The 22,178-nt window shown below is 42.3% G+C and overlaps 1 protein-coding gene and 1 long non-coding RNA gene across 3 annotated transcripts in view; one reads left to right on the top strand and one right to left on the bottom strand.

The window, feature by feature from the left end:
- Positions 1 to 9,745, bottom strand: part of TRIB2 (tribbles pseudokinase 2) — a 21,422-nt gene extending 11,677 nt beyond the window's left edge. The window contains exons 1-3 of one of the 2 annotated variants that reach the window (XM_064650550.1): positions 9,435 to 9,745; positions 7,845 to 8,263; positions 3,565 to 3,857 (exon numbers count right to left, since the gene is read on the bottom strand). In XM_064650550.1, the coding sequence (XP_064506620.1) occupies positions 3,565 to 3,857; positions 7,845 to 8,114 (563 nt within the window). In that variant the 5' untranslated portion in view covers positions 8,115 to 8,263; positions 9,435 to 9,745. Of the gene's footprint in view, positions 1 to 3,564; positions 3,858 to 7,844; positions 8,264 to 9,153; positions 9,253 to 9,434 lie in introns of those variants that run through there. The other variant, XM_064650549.1, reaches the window with a different exon arrangement.
- On the top strand, positions 9,292 to 22,178 carry LOC135412123 (uncharacterized). The gene is made up of 2 exons (XR_010429508.1): positions 9,292 to 9,346; positions 20,891 to 22,178. It is a non-coding gene; the product is annotated as an uncharacterized LOC135412123 (long non-coding RNA).

Below are 22,178 nucleotides of genomic sequence, written 5' to 3'. Positions count from 1 at the left end.
ATCAAGATCAGCTGCAGGTTTATGGAATTTAACTCTGAAATTTCAATACTACAAGACTGGCTATTTCACCTATAGTTTTCAAATGGATTCACAGACACATCTCCCTCTAAAAACCACAACCACCCAACGTTTTATACAAAATAGAAAGCCCATGTAGCAACAGAGCACATCATTTTCATGGAATGTAATTTACCATATCTTAAAACTTCCTGCAGTTCAGGATTTAGAGAAGCTATAAATTACTTTGAAACACAGACAAATCGTTTCTGCTTCCACACTGGAATTTTGAATTTCATTTTAATTGCTGATGTACTTACACGTGTGCAGTAGTGTAACACACTATCACAGTCCATCTTTGATTTAGCACATTAAAAGAATGTCACTAGTAAGACCAGGACCCCTACAAAATGCTCAGTGCTACCAGCCTCCAAAAATACTTTATTCCACCTTCTTACCTCCCAGTTCATTACAAACATCCCAAGGCACAGTGATTTGCAACATCCAAATAACATGCATTCTTAGCAGCGACATCAGTTGAAGCAAAGAGCACTCATGTTGCTGCTAGATCAGGAGCCTGAATCTTTGCAAATTCCTGCTGTAATTTAGATAATAGGAATGGGGTAGAAAGAGTTTCAACACTACATGCACCCACCTGAAAAACTCCAGGAGTTCTGTTTTTATACTAACTACCAGGATATCATTAGAATCAATGGAAAGAGATGTACTAAGAAATGCTTTAATTGATTTTCTTTTTTAAACAAATGGAACTGCTTCCATATATCCCTCACATTCCCTCTGGCTCCTCCAGTCTGGCAGCTCTCAGCTAAGAGCAGACAAGCATCTTACAAAAAAAAAATAAAAATAAAAGCAGCAAGTTTTCCATTCATGTTCTGCCTGCATGCTGGATTTCCCATCTTTTTTTCTACCAAAATAAAAGCTGTGAGAGTCTTCAAGATGAGAAAGTTTCAAAGTGGTAGGTACCTAAAGTGAACTGCAGAAAAATAGCCATGAAGAAATAGGAAAAGAACTACTAAGAAAGAACTCCACTGAAGAGCAGGCAACACACAGCAGCAGAGTTCACGTACACTTCTCAAAACATCATTTTGATCTTTTTCCCACTCCTTGGTTCATTACAAGTACCAAAGAGCAAGGGATGGTGCAGTAGCCATCCCCTAGGCACTGCTGACGACAGCAGCTCCTGAAGGGCAGGCTCCTCGGCACACAGGCACTCTCACCAGCACCAGCAGCCTCAGGGAGACATGAGCTTGGAGGGGTGCAAGCAACACACAAACACCTCTGTGAACTCGGAAGGACCAGGGAGATTTTTCAGCCTAAATATAGCAGCAGATTGAAAGTGATGACTGATTACAGTCTGATGATCAGAGCATGTGAAAAAAGACAGTCACTGCTCTTTGGTTCTATTTCTATCTCACATTTCATCTGTGTTTATTTAGCAGAGAAAGGATTACAATACCTCTCTACTTACAAACCAACATTACATCCAGAAGAAAACCGCATTATGATTATCTTAAAAATAACTGGCAAGTCCTATTTGACCTTTAAAGCATATTATTGTATAATTAGAAGACAGTACTCAAAAGTGAGTAACTGTGTGATTTTGCAGAGGACAGTTACGTTAAAAACATTCATAAAGGCCAACACTGCTATTATAGTATACACCACTTTTCTTGGGTGGCTGAAGGATTTGGCCCTATGCCTCATGTTGCATTCAGTTCCTAGTAAGCAGCAGGGTAGGAGCTCAACTGTATTCAGCACAGGCCCACGTCTGCTCCCACTGCACTGCTCTGATCTCATGCTGCCTTCCCTAGGAGGAGCTTTTCCAAGTCCTGTTCTTCATGCAAAACCACACAAGTTTACATATATCCCCAGGAAAAAAAAAATCCATCATAACGTTAGGACGTTATCAGCTACAAGAGAAAAACAATTCCTCCCTCAACTGTTTTGTACAAGTTTCCTTCTTATCTTCATCAGAGGTGCTATAATGGTGCTTAATTATTAAACTGGGGAGTAAAAGTTGTGAAAATACAGTTTACATCTATCCACTCTGCATTTTGCTATGAATGGACATTAAGCTAGTTTCCTTTTAGGCTCTTTTATTTGAAAAGGATGAAAGGGCAATCATATATATGGGGTCTGCGGTAGAAAAATAAGGAATAGCTATTTGCTTTGCAGAGAATCATCCAAACTGAATTAAGGAATGAAAATGTCTTTTATTTTTCAGTCCACAAATAGATTAAAAGGAGAAGTCTATTTTGCAAAACTCAGCTTGCAATAAAATTTAAGTAGAGAATATTTAAACCTGATAGATGGTTGCCATTTTTATATTAGGCCAGGAACTTCTCTTTCCTGAATTAATTATGTATTAGTTTTTTCTAATTTTTGGATCACAGACTTCCTGTGATTGTTGAAAACTTATCTGCCTTGGCTGTTGCTTATAACTTCCCCAAACAGCCCCAAATAGAATTAATATGCACTGATTATTTGTAACAAAGCTCTCCAGAACAGCCATTTCATTCTGCAGCAATTTGAAAAAGTTTTTGGACAATTTATAGAATTTAATTAATTCCCCATCCCCTACCAAGATATGAAGAACAAAGGCAGGTTCTGCCCCCATTTAGTTTCCTTTTTTTTTTTTTTTTTGTAATGGTCATCTTACAATTTAATCTCTCTGTCAAAGTCTGACATTACTCTGTTTATTACTGATACTTTGTGTGGAAGTTGCAAGTAAATTTATCAATCAAAACAAAGAAAATGGGTAGCCACAAAGAAAGAGATGGTAAGTTCCACAGGTACAACAGTATAGCTATAGCTCCACACCAGAAGTGGCACTTCAAGAATACACCCAGAGCATCCATTTCTTCTTTCCCTGTCTTCCCATACTCCTTCCCCAAATCATTTATACATGAGGGTGTGCAGGGAGACATTTTTTATTAAAAAAAAAAAAAAAAAAAAAATAGTTCCCCAAGTACCACAACAGCTGATACTGCAAACAAGCACCTAGCAAGGCAGTTTTTAGTCTTAGTATGATTACTGACCACATAATACTCTTAGAAGCAGCCTCCAGACCCTTCCAGCATGGAAAACAAGAAGCTGTCCTCAAAGCAGTCCTATTCTTCCTTTTCATGTCTCCTCACTGGAATGAGACATTTCAGTCCCTCATCCTCTTTAACATACTGGATCTTATGCTCCTTTCCTCTTTTAACACCAGCAGCATTTATGATAGCTCAGCTCTTGCACCAGACATCCATTCAGAGCCTTCCTCCAGGAAACCTCTCCCCCTTAGGAATGAGGGTACTCCTTAAGTGGACATGCAGAGGCCAAGCACTGATGCAAATATCAGTCTATACTTACTTTACTCCAAAACCTAAGCCAGAAGGTAAAATGGCACATCCATCCCATGATCAGGTTGCAAAGGAAAATAAAGTGTACCACAAACTAACGGGGACAGCGACAATGAAGGGCACAATGTCCTGCAGCTCTGAATATCTGACCTCAGGCACCCCCTGACAAGTTTACCTCCTGTAAACTAAGGGAGACTCTTACCTTTCTTCATCCTTGAAAATAAACTTTCGCAGCTTGAGATCTCGCAGTACCAGTCCACCATCATGGCAGTGTGCAACAGCGGAAGCTATTTGATAGAAGAGTTTGGCTGCCTCCTCTTCTTTAAGTTTCTTGCAGGTACGAACAAACGAATGCATGTCCCCATAGCTCCTTTCAAAGAACACATACGCTTTTGTCTCCCCAAGAATTATTTCAGTAATTTGGTTGATATTTTTATGTGCAGGCAGACAAAAACATGGTGCTAATAACTCCTGGTAGCAGCCAATATCAAACACCTGCAGAACAATGACAGTAAAGCCAGGGTTAGCAACATGAAGGACAGTGAAGTCATGGTACATCTAATTCTATTAACAGAACCATCTCTAAGTACAATTTAGGCTGCTGCTGAAACTGCACCGATGTAAACAGGATGTCACAAGCTCACGGTCCTGAGGACAAGACAAAACAGACTGTACAACCCCACAAAAAAGATACTCGTAACCTTGACAGGAAAGGCTAGTCTTCAAAACTGGTAGCAAGCATAGTTTCATCAGTAACAGATGATGAAATTAAGAATGTAATCTAAATTAAGCTGTGAAGACCAGTGGTGCATAAGGGCAGTACTCAGAAGGAAACATGTTCATCTTTTGTTTTCCATCCAAATAAACTCATAGAAAATACAGCCACTAGCTTTGTACTGAGAGAAGCTGTCACATTAAATCCACCCTGATACACATGCCTGCCTCTCTTGATTTTATTAACCCATTAAAGCCTTAAGGATTTTCAGCTTTAAAGTACCATCTATTGCTATTCCTATTTACTTCCTGCCTTTCTTTCATCTCTGACAAACAGCAAAGTCACTTTCACTTTCCAAGTCTCAGTTCCACAATGGCTGTTTATAAGATCAGAAGGACAACCCGGGAAATAGCTCTGCCTGTTGGAGCGCAGTCAAACACCCTTCAAAAGGCAGAGACAAAACCACCCTGAACCCTCTGTATTTCAATCAAGTGCTCCATTAAAAGCAAAGTGTCCCTTTAATACTAAGTATGTTATCACTGATCTTATGAATGAGCTGTAAGAATTAAAAAAGCTGCTGAGAAACCCAAATAAAAAGTTACTATAATCTAGTGATGACGAATGAACCAGTATTTGAGTCAATTGAGAAAAGACCACATTACAAGAAAATGAAAGACTTCATTGAGAGTAACAGAAGTCAGTGTGCTAAAAGAGACTATGATCAAAGTATCGATAGGAGTGACTTTTATTTTTAATTATACCTGATCCAAAGGACTACAAAGCAAGGAATTAGCATTCCCACCAGAATAAAAATTCGATTAATATGTAACTTACTCGTGGGTGTTTTCTTACTTTGGTAAAAAGAATTTAAGGTAGTCATGTGTTCTTTGAACGGAACATAAAAATGAAGAACTGGTATAGTTCTCTAACCACTGTTTTAAACTGCAATTGGTTTTTCTCTTTCTGTATTCTCGCATTTGTGTACCAATACCAGGTATTTGTATCCTCTCCAAGAAGTAAATCTCTCCTTGCTTTCTCTAAAGCTTTAAAAAGCTTTCAAAACTGAGGGAAAGAGACACAGTTCAACCAAAATTTACCCAAGACTTCAAAACACGAGCCATTTAACGCTTCAGAGCACAATCCTAGCAAACTCCTTCCACAGTAAAGGACTCAAAACCCAGGAAACCAGGAACCTCACACATCTCCCCTCACCCCATACCTGTGCTGCTATACTCTGGCACAGGGAAAAATAGCCTTAAAGGCAGACTGCCAAACAGTCCCTGCACATTTCACTGGGGGAGGATTAGCACCGAGGCGTTCTGGTGACATGGTGCACCAGGGACGCAGAACCAGGGCAGAGAGGGGGTGTTGCTAAAATCCCTGGTGTGTAATTCATTCCAGAGGAGAATTCATTGACATTTGGATCTCAAAACTTGTAACTACTACATTGTAAGTGAATGGCTCTTCTACAAAGCAGCTGCTATAAAATAAAATTTAAGCAGGAACACTCATGCAGCTCAAACCCTCATGTGAAAAAAACTCTTTGCAGAATTCTCTGCTAACCAGATTATCCTGATGTAAATTAGTTACATTTTGTGTTTCTCAAACTATGTTAAATAAGTAGTTTTGGATATGTACCAGTACTGTGTTTGAAAGCGGGTAGACGGAAGCGCTATCATACTGCTACAGTCTCGAATACCTTTTATAAAGGGCTTCTTTGTATCCCAGCCTTTAAGATCCCTGGCCTCAATTCAGAAAATGTCTAATAAGCTGCAGTTTGATTTAGTTCTCACTGGGAATTGGAAGTGAGAAGTTACCATTGTTTGGATGCCACAGAGCCTTGAAGCAAATAACGGCATCTGTACAGTCAGTGGGTGCAGCCAAATGCATCTTGAGAATCATCAGTATGTGTCTGTTATCCAACACAATGTTTCTGCAAGCAATCTCTAGGAGCACCTTCAATAAGATACCAGAGAGCAGGTCTCTGCCGGTAGGCTACTTGACAACTAGTTTTCACGATACTGCAGGCATTTTAAAGCATGCATTAAATTAAGCTCAGTTGAGGACTGACAACTACGTGTTCACAAACTAGCAATTCAAGCTAAGATCGTATTTTTGGAGCACAGCTAGTAGTGCCTCGCACATACGGAAAAACTGATACTATTCAAATGTCAGGATCAGCTCAAAAACATACAGCTTAAAGGGAAGGGAAAAAAAATAACAGTCCACTCTTTCTGAGCTGCAGTTATGCTGTTCATACTGTTATCAAAACAGTGCCTTAATCCTGCAAACCAAACAGGAAACAAAGAAGCACATAGCCCCCGCTTCACCACTTGCTATGCAAGTTCACCTAGAATTTCATGCAGAGCAGCAGCTTTGTGGGATCTGTTTATTTCATGAAAAGATGCCAACGTCCTAGAGTGCAGCACTGTACTACTGCATCAAGCTGGGCTTTCATTCTCGAAATTCTCATGTTCTGTTTCAGTTTAGTAACAAAGCATTCAGTTCAGCAGGCAATATTAGTCCTTTGCAAAGTAAAGGGCCTTTTTTACCCTAAATAATCACACAAAGTCCTACGTTGCCTTAACGTCAGGTTTTATAACTCAATCAATAAGCATATTTAAATTGCCCTCTGAACTCCAATCTTTACAAATAGCAAGCAGGAGCAATTATTTTCACTTCTCTGCTACAGGCTAGTCTATAACTTTTTATGAATCAAGTATGAGAAAGCATGAAACAATCAGCAATACTATTATTAATCCCTGGAACACTAATAAGCTATAATACATCTACTTTTCCACCCTGCAGTTAGTTTGACACAAGAAATTTGCCAAATGGCACAATTTTGTGTTTTGGGAACAATACAAACACTACAGCATGTGCAGCAAGGTTGCAATTTGCTACGTAGTTATAAAAACTACTACTGGGTACTGCCTCGGTTTGCTGGACAGAAGTCTGGCTCACTACAGACAATGGGAATCACAATTTGGGAACAAAGGATAACATTCCCTCAGCTTGAAAAGAGAAAAAACATCCCTCCACAGATGTGCACGTATGTGGGTTTCTTTTTCCCACAGCTCACCTTTGAACAGCAGGAGCAAACTGAGAGGAGGCAGAGAAAAGCCAGCAGGCTACAAAGAGTGGGATAGCTATTTTGTCTGCACTTCTAAAAACCGTAGGTGTGCAGGTTTTATTCTTGCTCAGTTGTGCAATGGGGGAGGATGCTGTTTGCAAACAACCTCCACCGTGAGAGAGCTCAGGCTGATTAATTAGATGTGGTTCTTCTTTTTTTAAAATCACTTTTAAGACAAAGCTGATAGCAATCTGCCCTTCGCCCCAAGCTTCTCCATCCTCTTCCATACCCCAACTCACAGAATCGGGGTCAGGAAAAAATCGAGGAAGCCAGCAGGTCGCAACACCTTAAAATTAGCTGGGGATTCCCTACTCCATTTTGAAAAGTGAGAGCGGAGAAGATGAGGCTTTCGCCTAATCTGAACTCACGTTAAAACCTATTTCAAAAACGTCTATTTCCAGAACAATATCCCCCGGGGCAGAAGGCAGACCTGGCTCTGGGCCACCGCTATAACGTGGCTATTGTCTGGAGAGAGGGAAAAGTTACAGGATGCGCCTTTAATCCTGTCTCCCTGCCTTTTGTTTCTCCAATGTTCAATAACTGAGGTATACGGCCGTGCTCGCCCTCCTGAGAGATACGGGAAACCCACGCGCGACAGCGGCGAACCAGGGGGGAGAACAAGGAGAAGCATTACCTTGCAAACCAGCTCTTCGCCGCTGTGCAGATGTACGGCTCGGAAAACGTGGTCTCCCTCGAGAGGCTCCAACAATAAGTATTTCCCGATGCAAGAAACGCAATGCGACAAGTTCGGGGTCTCCGGCGGGCTCGGCGAGCCTAGATTCGGGCTAAAACTCTGGCTTGGCTCGATGGACCGTATGGACGAGAGCTCCTCAAAATCCTGGGTTTTATTCCGCGGTCTCCCATATCGTGCTATCGTGATAGGGGTTGACCTTTGTATGTTCATGAGTATGGAGAAGACCAGCCGAGACGCTGCACCGGAGCCCTGGCGTGGAGCGCGGTTCCTCGCCCGTCCAGCTGCGGCTGCCTTTGTGTGGCGGGGGGGGCGGGAGCGGGAGCGCGGCGGCGGCGGGCGACCAGCCTCAGCGCCGCGTCCTGGGCACAGGGAGAGAGCGCTCAGCCCGCGGCCCTTTGTTCCCGCCGCCGGCTGGGCGCGCAGCGGCGCGGAGCGGAGCAGGGCGGCGGCGGGGCAGCGGCGCCGGGCACCGGGGAGAAGAGGAAAGGGAAGGACAGAAGGGAAGGGGGCGGCGCGGGGCGGCGCGGCCAGGGCTCGGTGGCCGCCGCTCCCGCGGGTCGCGCAGCGCGGGCGGTAACAAAAGGTCGGTAGCGCGGTGCGCGCAGCGGGACCCTCCTTCCGCTCCCCTACGGCCCGGCAGCGCCGCGCTGCCGCGGCCCGGCTGTAGATGGCGCGGGAGCCTCGCCGCTGGCGCCCGGAGCGCTCCGAGAATGCCCCGCGAAACAGCGAGGGAGCATTAAACTTAGGGGCCGACAAAGGAGGGGGACCGCGGCGGGAGGCTCGGCTGAGCCGCACCGGCACCGGGGGGACCCGGCGGAGCGCGGGGCAGCGCGCACCGCTCCGCTTCGCTCCGCGCCGGCGGAAAGGAGTGCACTGTCGCGACAGAACAAAAAGTGCAACGAGGGAATAGGAGAGCGCTCCCACGCTCCCCCTGCGCAGCGGATTTGTGAGCAGGGGCTCGCTGCCTTCGCCGCGTTCAATCGGGTTCACGCACAAAGAAAAGAAAAAGCAGGGCGGCGAGAAGGGGCCGAGTTCTTACTCCAGGGGCTGGGAGGGCGATAGGCGAAAGGCCATGGGGGGCGCTCAGTTAGAGTCGCTTAAAAAAATAAATGCAGGGAGCAGATTTTGTTTTATTTTTTGTTTTCCGCTTTTGGGGGGCGTAGGACAAGGGGAGGAGGAGAGGGGTGGCCGCGCCGCTCCCCTCCACCGAGGCACCGTCTCCCCCCACGACGTATCGGTGACTACTTACGTGGCGGGGACGCTGGCTGCCTCCGTGCTCGCTGCCGGCCGCCGCACGCCCGCACGGTGCCCAGCGCGCAGCCCGACTGCCCCGCCGCCGCTCCCGCCCCGGCCCGGCCCGGCCCCACCGCCCACCGCGCCGCGCCCCGCCCCGGCCGCCGCGCCCCGCCCCGCTGCCGCCCGCCGCGCTCGGGGTAAACAAGGTGAGACGTCCTTCCGCAGCCCCCCGAGCGCCCAGCTGGGCTCGGGGGTGGCCCGCCGGGTCAGGGCTTTCGGTGTGTGTGTGTGTACCGGGGTGTGCGTGTTCACCAGCGCTGTGATGCTGACTGCGGCTCCCCCGCTGACACAGCTCCGGCAGGTCCAGCCTCCTGAGGGATTGCTCTTGCGGTTGGGTCTGAGATGCTTTTGTTAATTTTAATGTCAAAAAAATAAATAAATAGGAATAACGATAATGGTATAGTCGCCCCTAAAAGCAGAGTCCGCCGCGCCGCCGGGCTCGGGGCCGGTGCAGTGTCGCATGTGCGGGCCGGCTTTTTTTTCTGAATGAAGCAATCGGTTTTTTCCGGCCCGCGCCGGTCCCCGCGTAGTTAGAGGTTGTTTCCCGGTGCTGTCGGGTGGGAGGAGTTCTCCCGGCTCCAGACTTGTCTTAATCCGTCCCAAACTTAAAAGGGGGGGTGGGACGGGGTGATGGAGGACGAGTAGGAGACAAGGAAAAAACGTAAACCTTTTCACAGAAAAAGCCATGAATGAGGTCGGTTTGTCTCCGCCCAGCACCACTGCAGGCTGCTGTTTTTTTTTTTTTTTTTACTCTGTCCCCTTTTGTTTAAATAACAGGAGTTTGGATATAAATTAAAGTTTGATGAGCGGCTCCCTGAACTCCTAACGAGCCTGACATTTAGTCCCTAGTTTTTGTATGGGTGTTGGTGGTTAATTCCCTTAAAGCAACAACCGAAAAATAAAACCAAAAAACCCCAAACCCAACCCAAGCCAAATACTCACACCTCTTCCCTCCACTAAAAACAGAGAGAAAAAAACCCCAAACAAACAGGACGGTAAGAAGAGAACAGGGCTGTGGGGAGAGCACAGCTCTGTCCTGCCTTTGCAGGGTGGTGTTGAGGGGACTGTTCATGTCTTGACTTCTCTTTTCCCACGTCTACACAGGGGAAGATCAGAAATAGAAGAGTTGTTTTGGGGTGAACACCTGTGGTTTTGGGTGATGCCTCTCTTCAAGGGATAGGAAAAAGTGAGCGTGGTAATAATGAAATAACCCTGATGGAGAAGGTTGTCCTGGAGGTACTTGCTTTGGGACAGAGAGAAATTCCTCTGAACAGGGCTCCAAAGAGACTGTAGAGATTTTTCAGTCCGGGGCTGGTGTTGGCAGGGGAGGCTTCAGAAGTGGCTATGGTGAGGGGTAGCTGTCTCTCCACAGCACTGCATCAGCCTCATGTCTTGTCCTCCACACTAAGAGCTATACTTACCCTGTTATAAGATAAGTTATAAGATAAATATAACTAAGAAAGGGTTGTCATGATCTTCAGTTTGGCATGGAGAAGCTGAACCTCTGACAACAGAGAAGATTTGACCTGGTGAATGTCACTTGAGTACTGAGGAAGAACGTAGAACCAATGATCTGAACAACCTGTAGGATGACCTGCAGACCCAGTATTTGCTATTTGCTGTAAAATGGTGTTTTCCTCCCTTTCCTCACTTATTCCCATCACCTCTGAATACTCTGTAAGTTTTCAATACCATTTTTAGAAATGCGATGAGCAGTTCTGGATACTGAATCATTGCAAATAAGGACAAGCCATAAAGTTATGCAATACATTCTCCAGTATCACATCCTGTGATCCAAATCAAACATTCTTTTCTTAGTAGATGGCTTTTTACACAATTTTCCCTTCCTCTCCTGCTGCATGCTCCTTCTGACTATGACAAAACATGAGAGACCCAGGCTCTTGCATCAACCTTTGTTCTCTAGATGAATACTTTCTGTTCAACTTTCTTAATAACCAAGCATCAGCTGGAGCCAAAGTCCCTAGCACCTCTGGAAAGGCTACCCAGAGCATCCAAGCCCAAAAAGAGAAAGGAGTGAAAGGAGAAAGGGATGAAAAGTCTAGTTTGTCCTAAGGCTCTGGTTGGAAACTCCTGATTTTTTTCAGGAGTTTCCAACCAGAATCGTGATCCAAGTCTGAAGGAGTGATTCAGGGTAGAATGGGATACACTTGCCATAAATATTCAAGTTTGGAAGGAAGAGATTATAAATTTTGGGTTCTAGATTTAATTCTACCCTAAGAGGTATAGAAGGATACATGTAGTGCAGAATGACAATCATCTATTCATCTAGTGAGTTTACTCTTTCAGAATGTGTTAATTGTTTCACTCCTTTTTCTATTTCATCCTTCCCCAAACCTAACACTTTGTAAACTTTGCTTCTGCTCTCAGATATGTCGATGAAAATATTGCCATTTTAGTCCAAAGTTAAAGGAATAAGCTCTGAATGAGTAAACCACTTTATGTGCTTCACAGAGGCATTAGGTGTACATAATCCTCTGCCTGTTGTTTTAGTCTAAGTCTGTGTCATTCAGTTGAAGTTGTAGAGCTAGGTCAGCATACAGCATGTGAGGTGTGAGAAGGAATCAGGTCATAAAAGTCAGATCAAAATCTGAAGACTAAGTCAGCAGTGAAGTTATGCCTAACACTTGCCAGTCTCCCGTAGCTGTGGTGCTTAACCAAATGAGAAGATGTGTGACTTGAGACACATCAGCCACAATGTTGGGGCTAAAGGGATGCAGTTGGCTGGTCCAAGCTTAAATGTCATGTTCACACTATTTAGAAACTCTTGTTTGAAATAAACTGTGTTGGTAGTGGCAAATATTGTTTCATTATATTTTCTCACTCAGTGAGAGAAATTTTCTGAATATGCACTGTAAAATGCTTACTGAATCAATAGTACCAAAGAAGTAGCCAGAATGGCATATGACAAAACTATCATGGCTCCCCATGATCTTTCTTTAGACACATCAGAATGAAGATTGCCTTCTTTGCCCCTAGTGAGTTGGGAAGGATTCCTTTTAGGACTGTTTACTGAGTGACTTTTGATCTCTGGACTTCATTGTGCTGATCTACCTTGTCTGGAAACTGTCACCAAGAGAGACAATCCAATTAGAAGTTTCTTTATCTTTTAAAAGGACTCTGCAAATATCCACTTCTTTGATGACATTGTCCATTACTATAGTGCTGAGTTCCCTCTCTGGAATGTCTCTTTTTGAATGAAATGCAGTCGGGGGTGTGTTTTTCCTGGAGCCTTATTTTCCTTTTTCCTATTCTTCAATATCCCAGAAGAGTCTATGGAGAAGGACTTAGATTTTCATGCTATGGAAAATATCCACTAAACTCTCCTCTATTCTGTATCCATGGTTTATCTGCAGGTAAAAAGCAAAAATAGGTATAGAAATTGGAGTTTCCTGTTTCAGAGACTAAGAAAAAATTAAATGAAAAATGTGTCATAAATCTGACCTTGTGCAAAGAAAAGTATCTTTTTCTGTAACAGTGACTTTCAATTTGTTTTCTTTTAACATCTGCTTTTGTGAATATGGACGCTGTGTGGACAGGAGCCAATCCTCCCCTCCAAGCCAATAGCAGTCTTTCTTCCATTGAGGTCAATGAGCTTAGATCAGAGCAAAAGTCTTGTGAGTGATCAAAGACAGTTCTACATTTAAAAGACTTCCTTTTCCAGGTCAGTCTGCTCCTTGAACCTTTACCGAAAATATATTACCAGCAATGTACAAACACAAGCTAGAACAAAAAGGATAATAATTTTTGAAGTGGTGAAAGAAAGACCTTAATTTTATTTTTTGCTGATTTACCAAGTTTAGGGCTGAGCCTAATGGGAGCATTAAACAACTATTAAATGTTGAAAACTGTCATATTGAGAAGACAGTCTAATTTCAGCAAAATTAATCTAAGTAGCTAGCTCAAAATATGCTTACAAGTACCTCCCCACAAGTTGTCAAGGCTGGATCCCCATGCCAACTTGGATATATTTTTTCTATTTTTTGCAATAATTTTCGGTTATCACTTACACTAGAACTATAGTATGTGAGTAAGGAAGGCTAAGGAAAGTGGTAAATCATGGGACAGTAAAGGGACAAGTCTTTTCTCTGTACATCAAAAAGGGCAATTCAAAGACATGGAGACAAGCATCTGTTGTTTAAAAAAAAAATCTCATGAATCTGACTTTTGGTATCTGAGTCCATTTTTTTTTATTAAATGAGTTGCTCTCAAGAGGAACAAGAAATGTACCATTCGCATGAACTGCACATATGGGACTTACGTGTGTGTGAAATAAGGATACAGTAAAGTATGTAAAGATAAATACCTATATGCCATATCTGCAGTCAGAGTCAAGCCTTAGGCTTCATTCTTCACTCAGAAAACAAAAAGAAAAGGTGTTATTGAATAACTCAGTGCAAGATTTACAACCAACTACAGTGCAATAAAAAAAACCCCTTCAAAAAGTAATTTATGTACAGAAGCCAGTTAAATGAGATAGAGAGAAGCAGATCCAACATTTCTGCAAACTGCCTTATAGTTATATTGTGCAGAAATTGTAAAGAAAAAAAGCTGTTAACTGAAGTGTTTTGAGGTTTGCTTTCAGATGTTTATTCATCTGAGACCTAAGAAGTATCTTACTTGTCCTCAGAACAAATCTCTGTGTATAGGAGAATGTTCTGCCTAAGAGGAAAGCAGTCCTCAGCTCTGGAAACAGTGACCTTTGTCTCTGGTTCAGGATCCCAGTTATTAGATATTCCAAAGCAATAGTATTACATCCCAAGATCTTAGCTGAAGCTGTGACCACAGTATGTTCCCAGTCTAACCATTCATGGTAGTTTAGAAATCTCCATCTGTATGTTGGATGCATTGCTGATGGTCTCAGATAACATAAGCAAAAGCAAATTGACCTTCTAAATCACAACACTGCCTTCCAAATCTGACTGTCAAGGCTGTGGGATGTTGGCTCCCCCAGTTAGACCTTACATTTTTCTGTTACCTCTGATTCTCATTATTCACAGATGGCACCAATCCCAGAAATTAAAAAGTGGTTGTGTTATGTATATCCATATCAATGTTATCCCTTGCTAATGGAAATGAATCTTACATGTGGAAATCTCTTCTGAACATCCCCCTCTTTTAGCTTTATGAAATTACCGAAGGAAAAACACTCCCTCACAGGTCAGATGTAAGTACCACGTCTTTTGTATTTCCCATATTTTAAGCTATACTGGTATTCCTAAGAGAAGAAAAAGCCAGGGGGCTTATTTCTTTTGTAATGGGCCTGATGAGTACAGCGCAGCCATGGTGGTAAGATCAGAGAGAGAAGTGCTATGTTTGCACATTCCAGGGAAACCCTTATATGTAAGCCAAGATATGAAATATTATGACTAGTTATTCCTAACATTTTAGGATTGAACACACTCCAGCCAGTTGCCATTAAGCTCTCCTTTCTTTTAGGGGTGTATAACACTCATTTTGCACTTGAGGAATGTGTTTCCTTGGTAATTTGTTTTCCAGACAAGTGCATGACCTGAACCAGATCCCTCTTAGCCAGATTTTGCTTCCTCAGTTGCACCCATCAGCATGATGCTGGTGGAGGCAAGTGTGAAATGAAAACATGAAAACTGGATGTGCTTCCAGGAGCTGTTCTCCGAAACCTCATTGTAATCCTATGTTGCCAGCTTTTTGGGCAGCACTGAAAAATAAGCAGATCCCCAAAGCAGAGCTAGAGAGAAACACCATCCCCATCATTCATGAAGCACCTCTTGATGTACACAAGAAACTCCTATTAGCTAAATTTGGATCCCATTCTTCATTCAGAAATATCTTTATTTTATTTACTTAAAAATGTATGTTGATATAGTTACAGCTTCACTCACAGATATAAAGGGCATAAACCACCTTAAGGCCATTTCTGACTCTAAAACATGGGTCATTACCTTACCTGGAATTGATTCCTCTTGAAGAGCAGGACTTGAGAAGGACTAGTCCGAAAAGACATCCAGCTTATCACAGCGAATGGTAAATATTTGCAGTAGTTTCCTATCCTTAATCTTACTGAAATAATTTGCCTTCAACTTTCCATTGGATTTCCTTGTATATTTTTGTACCAGAGCAAAAACTCCCCTATTAGATAGTGTCCGTTCCATGTGAAAGCACTTACAAACCATAATCAAGTTATTCCTTAGCTTTTGCTTTGATATACTAAATCTAAATATACTTACCCTGTGGAGTCACTCCATTCTACTGCCATTTTTTTAAATTCATATTCTTGCGGTTCTTCCCTGAACTACTGATAACATCCCTCTTGAGCTGCTGACATCAGGACTGACATTATTCCAGTACCGTTATTGATATCAAATGCAGAAGTAACATAAGCTCTTTACTGCCCTTTGATGCTATCCTCTACACATAGGAAAAGGTTGCACTGGCCCTTTTAGCAACATGATTTCGAAGGGCTCTGGGGCTCAACTGGTGGTCTGCCAGGATCCACAGTTCATTTTTCAGTCTCGGCTTCCCAAAGAAGAACTCTTCTTATGTGAAGTAAGGCCTAAGATATTTGTTCTTAGACTCTTTATGTCAGCTTACATGGAAACACCTGGTATTTCTTTTGTACCTGCTCCTCAAGCAATGCCAAAAAGGCACTGCCCACTTCTGCACACTTCCAAATTTTGGTTCATCAGAGAGTATAATTAGCAAAGGCACCGCCTCCTTCTGCGTTGCTGGAAGCATTGTTAATAAGCACAAGGCTGATAAGCAGTCCCTGCAGAACCCACTCTCTGAGCCCCATGTTAGGTTAGGTTGTTAGGTCCCACACTAGCTAGCTTTAAAACAAGTTGGTTGTCCAGATGTGTTCGTCGTGTTAGTTCTGATGTCTGTTAGAATCTCTCATAGTACTGTATAGCAAATACATCCAAAGTCAAAGTATAAAATATTACCACAATTCTTTTTATCCACCAAATTTGTAGTCTTATAAAAATAGCACATTAATTTGATAAGATCTTTCTTCCATTAATCTGTGTTGATTGCCATTAATTAAATTGCACTGTTTTAATACTTTATTAATTGACTTTCCTATCAGCAACTCCATCACTCTGCCTGGAATAGACGTCAAACTGACAGGCCTATAATTACCTGGTTGCCCTATTTTGTCTGCAGAAGTATTGGCAAAATATTAACTTTCTTCCAGTCCCTCCTCAGACGGATGTTGGTTTTAGCCAGCGTGCACATCTTTCTTAATTGTGGCTTTTTGAAGATCTAATGAAATTTTTCTGAGTTGCTGTAAATTATTATTCACATTTCTGTTCGTTTAAATTTTCTCCTCCAGGTTGGCTGATACATCTCTTAATTTTTTTTCAGCTTTGTGAAACAAGATCTTCCAAGGCAATGAGTATAAATTTTACTGTTTAGGACTTTATCTTGCTTGTGTGTAAAACATGTAAAATGCATTTTAAAAGCACAGAAAACATACAACCAAGTCATTATCATTTCCACCTAAGCAAACTCTAAATTTTGTGATCCCTGTCAGGATGAGGTCTACTGTAGAAGTTTCCCATGCCAGATACAGCTCTCTTTGAGTCAGGAAGTTGTTTTGTGTATTTTTTCTTGGAAATCCAAGAATGCTTTAGTACTTGCATCATGAGACATCCCTTTGCTCTCCCTTCAGATTTATCTTGCCAAGACTGAAAGTGCCATATATAGTGAAAGACTTTTAAAAGGCTAATCGGGAAGGTCACCCTACACCGAGAGGTAGGGCTGGTTAGATGAGCCAATTCTGGGTTGTTTGGAACAAAGCCTTGCTTCATGCTATACTGTCAGTGTGACCATACTGCTGGCACTGAAGACTGAACTCTGTGAGAGTACTAAAATCGGAGAATTTTCCTTGAGTGCTGGCCTGGCTATCATTAGAACATTACCCAGAGAGAGTTACTGTCATGATTCTGGCTCAGCACTGTGCTGCTGCTGCCCAGGTGTGTCACAGCTTTCAAATGATAAGCATCAGATATGCCCTAATATGGAGAAGAAAAAAAAATATCATTTCATTGTCCTTCTGCATCTGTGCTCTGGCCGAAGACAGCAGAGGTCTCTTTCAGATCCCATGGAGCATGAAGAGTAGCAGCTCTGCAGGCACCAGCCTGTGCCTCTTTGTTTGCAAAGTGCTTCCTGTTTGGATTTCCATGAGCATTTTTTTACCCTCCATTTACTTAAGTGATGACATCAATCAGACAAAAAGATATATGATCTTACTGAAAATGAGCCTTTCTTCTCTTCAAGCATGAGAGTTTTGTAGGTACACAAAAACCATAAAATGACCTTACAAAGTCAGACCAGTGGTCTGTCTGACACAGTGCCTTTTCTCACACACAGGGCAACAGCAAGTGTCCATGGCAGAGGACAGGATAGTGCAAGCATATAATGGCACACCCTCATAGTGGTCTCTCCAGCTCATCTCCCAGTGACTTGCAACCCATTTGCTTGCTGAACCAGCAGCAGTGCCTTTCTATTTGATATCCATCAGTGGATTTCTCTAGCACAAATTCTTCTGATTTGCTTTTTGAACCCTCATGTGCTCTTAGCAACTGCAGCATCCTGTGGCCAGGCATTCCATAACTTAATTGTATATATGAAAAAGTAGCTCTTTGTTTGAACTTGTGTCATTCAAGCCTCCTAATTTCATTTGATACCCTCTCGTTACTGTATTAGAAGAAACAGCAAACAGTAATTCTGTACTTACTTTCTGCCTGCTGTTCATGATTTTATAGAGCTTGTATTATATCCCATCTCTTTTCACAGCTGAAGAATCTCAGTCTATTTATTAATTCCTTTATAAAATATCTAATTTCACTGTTTCTTTTCTGCTTCTGCTATACACTTTGGGATGGGAAACCAGAATCCTACTCAATATTCAGGATGCAGCAGCTGTATGGATTTATAGCAGCACACTATTTGTTCTGTATTTCTTTCTAATAGTTGTTGATACTGACTTGCATTTCTGATCACTACTAATTGCTATGCTGAATGTGACAGTCTGTGACTATGGCTGTATTAATGACTCCAAGATTTCTGTGGCCCCTCCATGATCAGAGCCCATTGTTGGGTCATGCAGTTAAGGTTATCTTCCCCCTTGTGAACTGCTTTGCTTTTATCAACATTGGATTTCCTCTGCCATTTAATTACCCAGTCATACTGTAGCATAAGGCCCCTATAAAGCTCCTCAGAGTCAGTTTTCCTTTTTGTTACCCAACATGAGCAAACATTGCAGACACATTACTTACTCCCATTTGCTGATAATTTTGAATGTAGCCTGCAGGGCCATATACGTACCAGGCGTTCAGTATCAGGGGCGGCTGGCTCCACAGAGTAATGCCAGAGCCAACCTCCAAGGCAACATATGGATTCAGTCCATGGAAAGAGGACAGACTAGAAAGTGAGAGCTTAGCCTTCCTGCAAGCTTTTTGGTGGTTCAGAGGTAGCCTTGACTCCTTTTCTTATTGCAAATGAAGTGTGTAACAAGCACCTAAGCTGAAATCAGAGCCAGAGATGGCCCTCCTTAAGGATAAGTTAAATACGAGGTGAGCTAAAAGGAAGTTTTCTGTTTCTTTCCATCAACCATAGAAAAAAACTATCCATTGTTAAGTACCCAATTTAAGTATTTTAAATGAGATAGGGCAATTCCAGACTTCATTTTGTAGGCTTTTTTTGGTGAATTGTGGACTGCGCAGTTTTTCAAGCAGAGGGAAAGCGAAGTTATATAGTATCACCTAGGCTGGAACACTTGCTATTTGAAGCATGTTATAGCTGATCTATAATTCACATGCTTATTTTGACAGGCTGGCTCTTGTTAGTTTTCAATGGGTGTGGGAGGAAATAGCAGTGCATAAAACTTACACATTACTAATACCATTGCCATATAAAACAAATATTTGAATAGGAAGTTTCAGAAATGATTCAGTGCTCTAACTACGGAATATCCTACAGGACTTTTTTATAGTAACAGAATTAATGAAAAGCAAATCTTATTCTCCACCATGGGCATAGGGTGGTCCCAGTGCAGCAGAGCCAATGTGATACTCCATCTCAGGGGTAGAAAAAGCAGCCTCTACAGATTGCTGGCCCCCTGGGTGACGGAATCTTGCTTTGAAAGGACTCCTTGAGCTGAGAGGTTGCTATATGCTTTTTAAGTGACTGCACCAGATCGTGTGTGTGGGTGCAGCAGACAGGGGCTGAAAGCCCTGAGCTGCGCTACAGAAGCAATTGAAAGCCACTCTGTTGTTGCTGCTCTACCAACTGCAAAGGAAAACTCTCTTCCCACCCCTGCAGACTATTCTAACCACATCCTTTGAAGGTACTGAAGTTATTTCACTCACTTAGCCCACAGTTTTCTCAACATTAAGTCATAACTTGAAAGCTACAGGGTGAGGAGATAATTGTTACGTCAGTAACAACATTTCATTCAGACACTGTCATAAGCGGAGGATTTCTAGGTGCTGAAAATGTGATATGACCACCAAACAAAGAAGCCAAAATATAACTTTAAAAATAACCACATTTGCACCATGGCTTTGTAGTTTACTGGGAACAAGTTGCACTAAGTTTGCTCTCAGATCTCTCTTATCTGCAGTATGGCTGTTCCACTGTAGTTAGGAACAGCATGCAAAGTTTGACACAGATGCTGCATATTCTCATTTGTTGTGCCAACTTTATCACAAAATAACTTCGAGCTTTCTCAGTTTGTGTCTCAGATCTGTATTGGAAAATGAGGGAAAAGCACTTCATTAATGAACTCCTGGAGAACTGTGTTTTTTTCAGATGCAACAGTGAAAAGGGAACACATGAATTTATGAAGCTGAAACAAATTTAATGCATCCCTGGCACCACTTTGACAATCCCTACTGTGTGCAGTGACAAGACATTGTCTGTGAACTTCAACAGCTTGACCAAGGAAAATTTCTAATTTTTTAAATTTTCAGTAACTTTTAAAATGTTGATGGGTGCATGATAGGTTTTTAACACTGGGAAATCCACCTCAGACCGGAGAATTCCCTTTATCTTTTTGAAAGAGGAAAAGTCTGTGTCTCATGTCTGCTTTGTTCCTAGAATCACTTTTAGCTGAAATGTAGTATACTATTTTTACTTGCATCTGTTTTAATGATCACATATATGTGATACTGCAACAGGTGGAGTTATTTATACACATGGAAAAAGATGTAAGTTGTTCAAGATCTTAAAATAACTTGTGTACTAAAGGAATCCTTTCTGTTAACCATAGAAAAGGGTGGAGGTGTAGGGAGGAAATGAGCATAAGGTTGTTTTATTTCTATCTCACAAGGCATGAATGAATACCTGTTGTCATCTAATATATCCATCTGTGTGGGTCTCCAGTTGGCTACTTACTGGCATTTCATGGGTACTTTTTCTCCTGGCTTCCTCGGCTAAGATGGACAATGACTATTGAACAGAGAAGTTTTACGTTTTCAAAGTGCAATAAACTTGAGAGTGCATATTTTTTTCCAGGTCTTAGGTATGTGGAAATGAATGGAAACAATACTAGGACTAAAGTAAAGAGCTGTCCCTTAAACTCAAAAGCTTGTAAAATCCTGCAGCAGTGATGCAACAGTTCGTAAGACTAGCATGTGTAATTCCAGTTCATAAGACTAGCAAGTGTAATTCTGATCCCTCTACTTTGCCAGGCTGTGACACTGGCAGATTTCCAGAATAAGCCAGTTTCAGAACTGTGGAGCCTCCAAATATGATCTTCTGTCAGTCACAGAGATTTCTGCTCCAGGAAAGGAAAGATTCATCTGGCAGATTATAATCACTACTGTACAAGATGGTGAAAGAAGTGATCTCTCCTAAACTGGGATACCAGCTACTCCAGGACTAGTCAACACCTTGAACTGTGCTGAGAAGCGGTGGTGACTTGGCTCAAATATCACTATATCTCATCTTACTCTTGTGATGCAAACCACTGTTTTTTCAATAGATGCTACAGTGGCAACTCCCAGCCTTTGCTGAAACCATCCAAATGCTTCAGAGTTTCCAGAGCCATCCCCATTCTGGGCTTCCACTTCCCTAAAAAAAAAAAAAAAAAAAAAAAAAAAAGAGAAACAGTGAAGGTGACACACCTGATTTTTGGGCTCTTACTGCAGGACAGACCAGCCATACCCAGACCAGGTCCTGGGGGTTGCTCTGCTTTCCCCATCCCATTGTAGGGTAGCAGCTCCAGGTTTCTATAGCTCAGCCTGGGCAGTGTTTCACAGGACATCGAGGCTGCAAAGTCATGGGCAGGGGGAATGTTTATAACTGAGAGGTATAGTAGTATCTCCCATCTCCCATGGGGTTTCTATCTCCATAGGACCCAGTGCCAGCATGCAGAAAGAGGGGAGTTCAGGCAAAGGTTGGTCATAAATTACCAAGGGAAGTTCCTCAACATAACACATGGGACCCAGCACCAGAATGGCTACATGAAATCAAATAACCCTGATATACTGACTAGCTGTAATAAACAGAGACTTTAATATACTTCAAAACAACTACAATATTGTGTTAAGTACAATGATCTTCAATACCTTTTCCTAACCTGACTAATCAATACCCCAAATTCTCTTTCCTTTCTAATCCTAGAAAATCATGTAAAGGAGTATACTGTGTCTGTGACAAACCTGAATCACTTGGGTGGTCCTGATAATGGGATACTTGGTTAGACATGAGCTTTAGTTTTGGTGAATTTTGTTGCTCCTGCCAACACCTTAAGAAGATTACCATTTCTGATAAGAGCTCAAAACATTAAAGGAAAACTAAAAAGAGAGCAAGTTCTTTCAAGAGAATAAAGCTGATGCTGTGGGCAATTGGAATGAACTACATCAGCTTTCAGAGATTAAAGAGGAAAAACTGCAAAGAAGATTTACCAGTTGAAACTCTGTGTCATTAGAAATCACTTTTTTTGCCATCAAAATAAAATTAATTTTAAAAATGAAA

The sequence above is a fragment of the Pseudopipra pipra genome, chromosome 3, assembly GCF_036250125.1.
Source record: "Pseudopipra pipra isolate bDixPip1 chromosome 3, bDixPip1.hap1, whole genome shotgun sequence".
NCBI lineage: Eukaryota > Metazoa > Chordata > Aves > Passeriformes > Pipridae > Pseudopipra > Pseudopipra pipra.
This window is presented reverse-complemented; position numbering and strand designations above follow the sequence as displayed.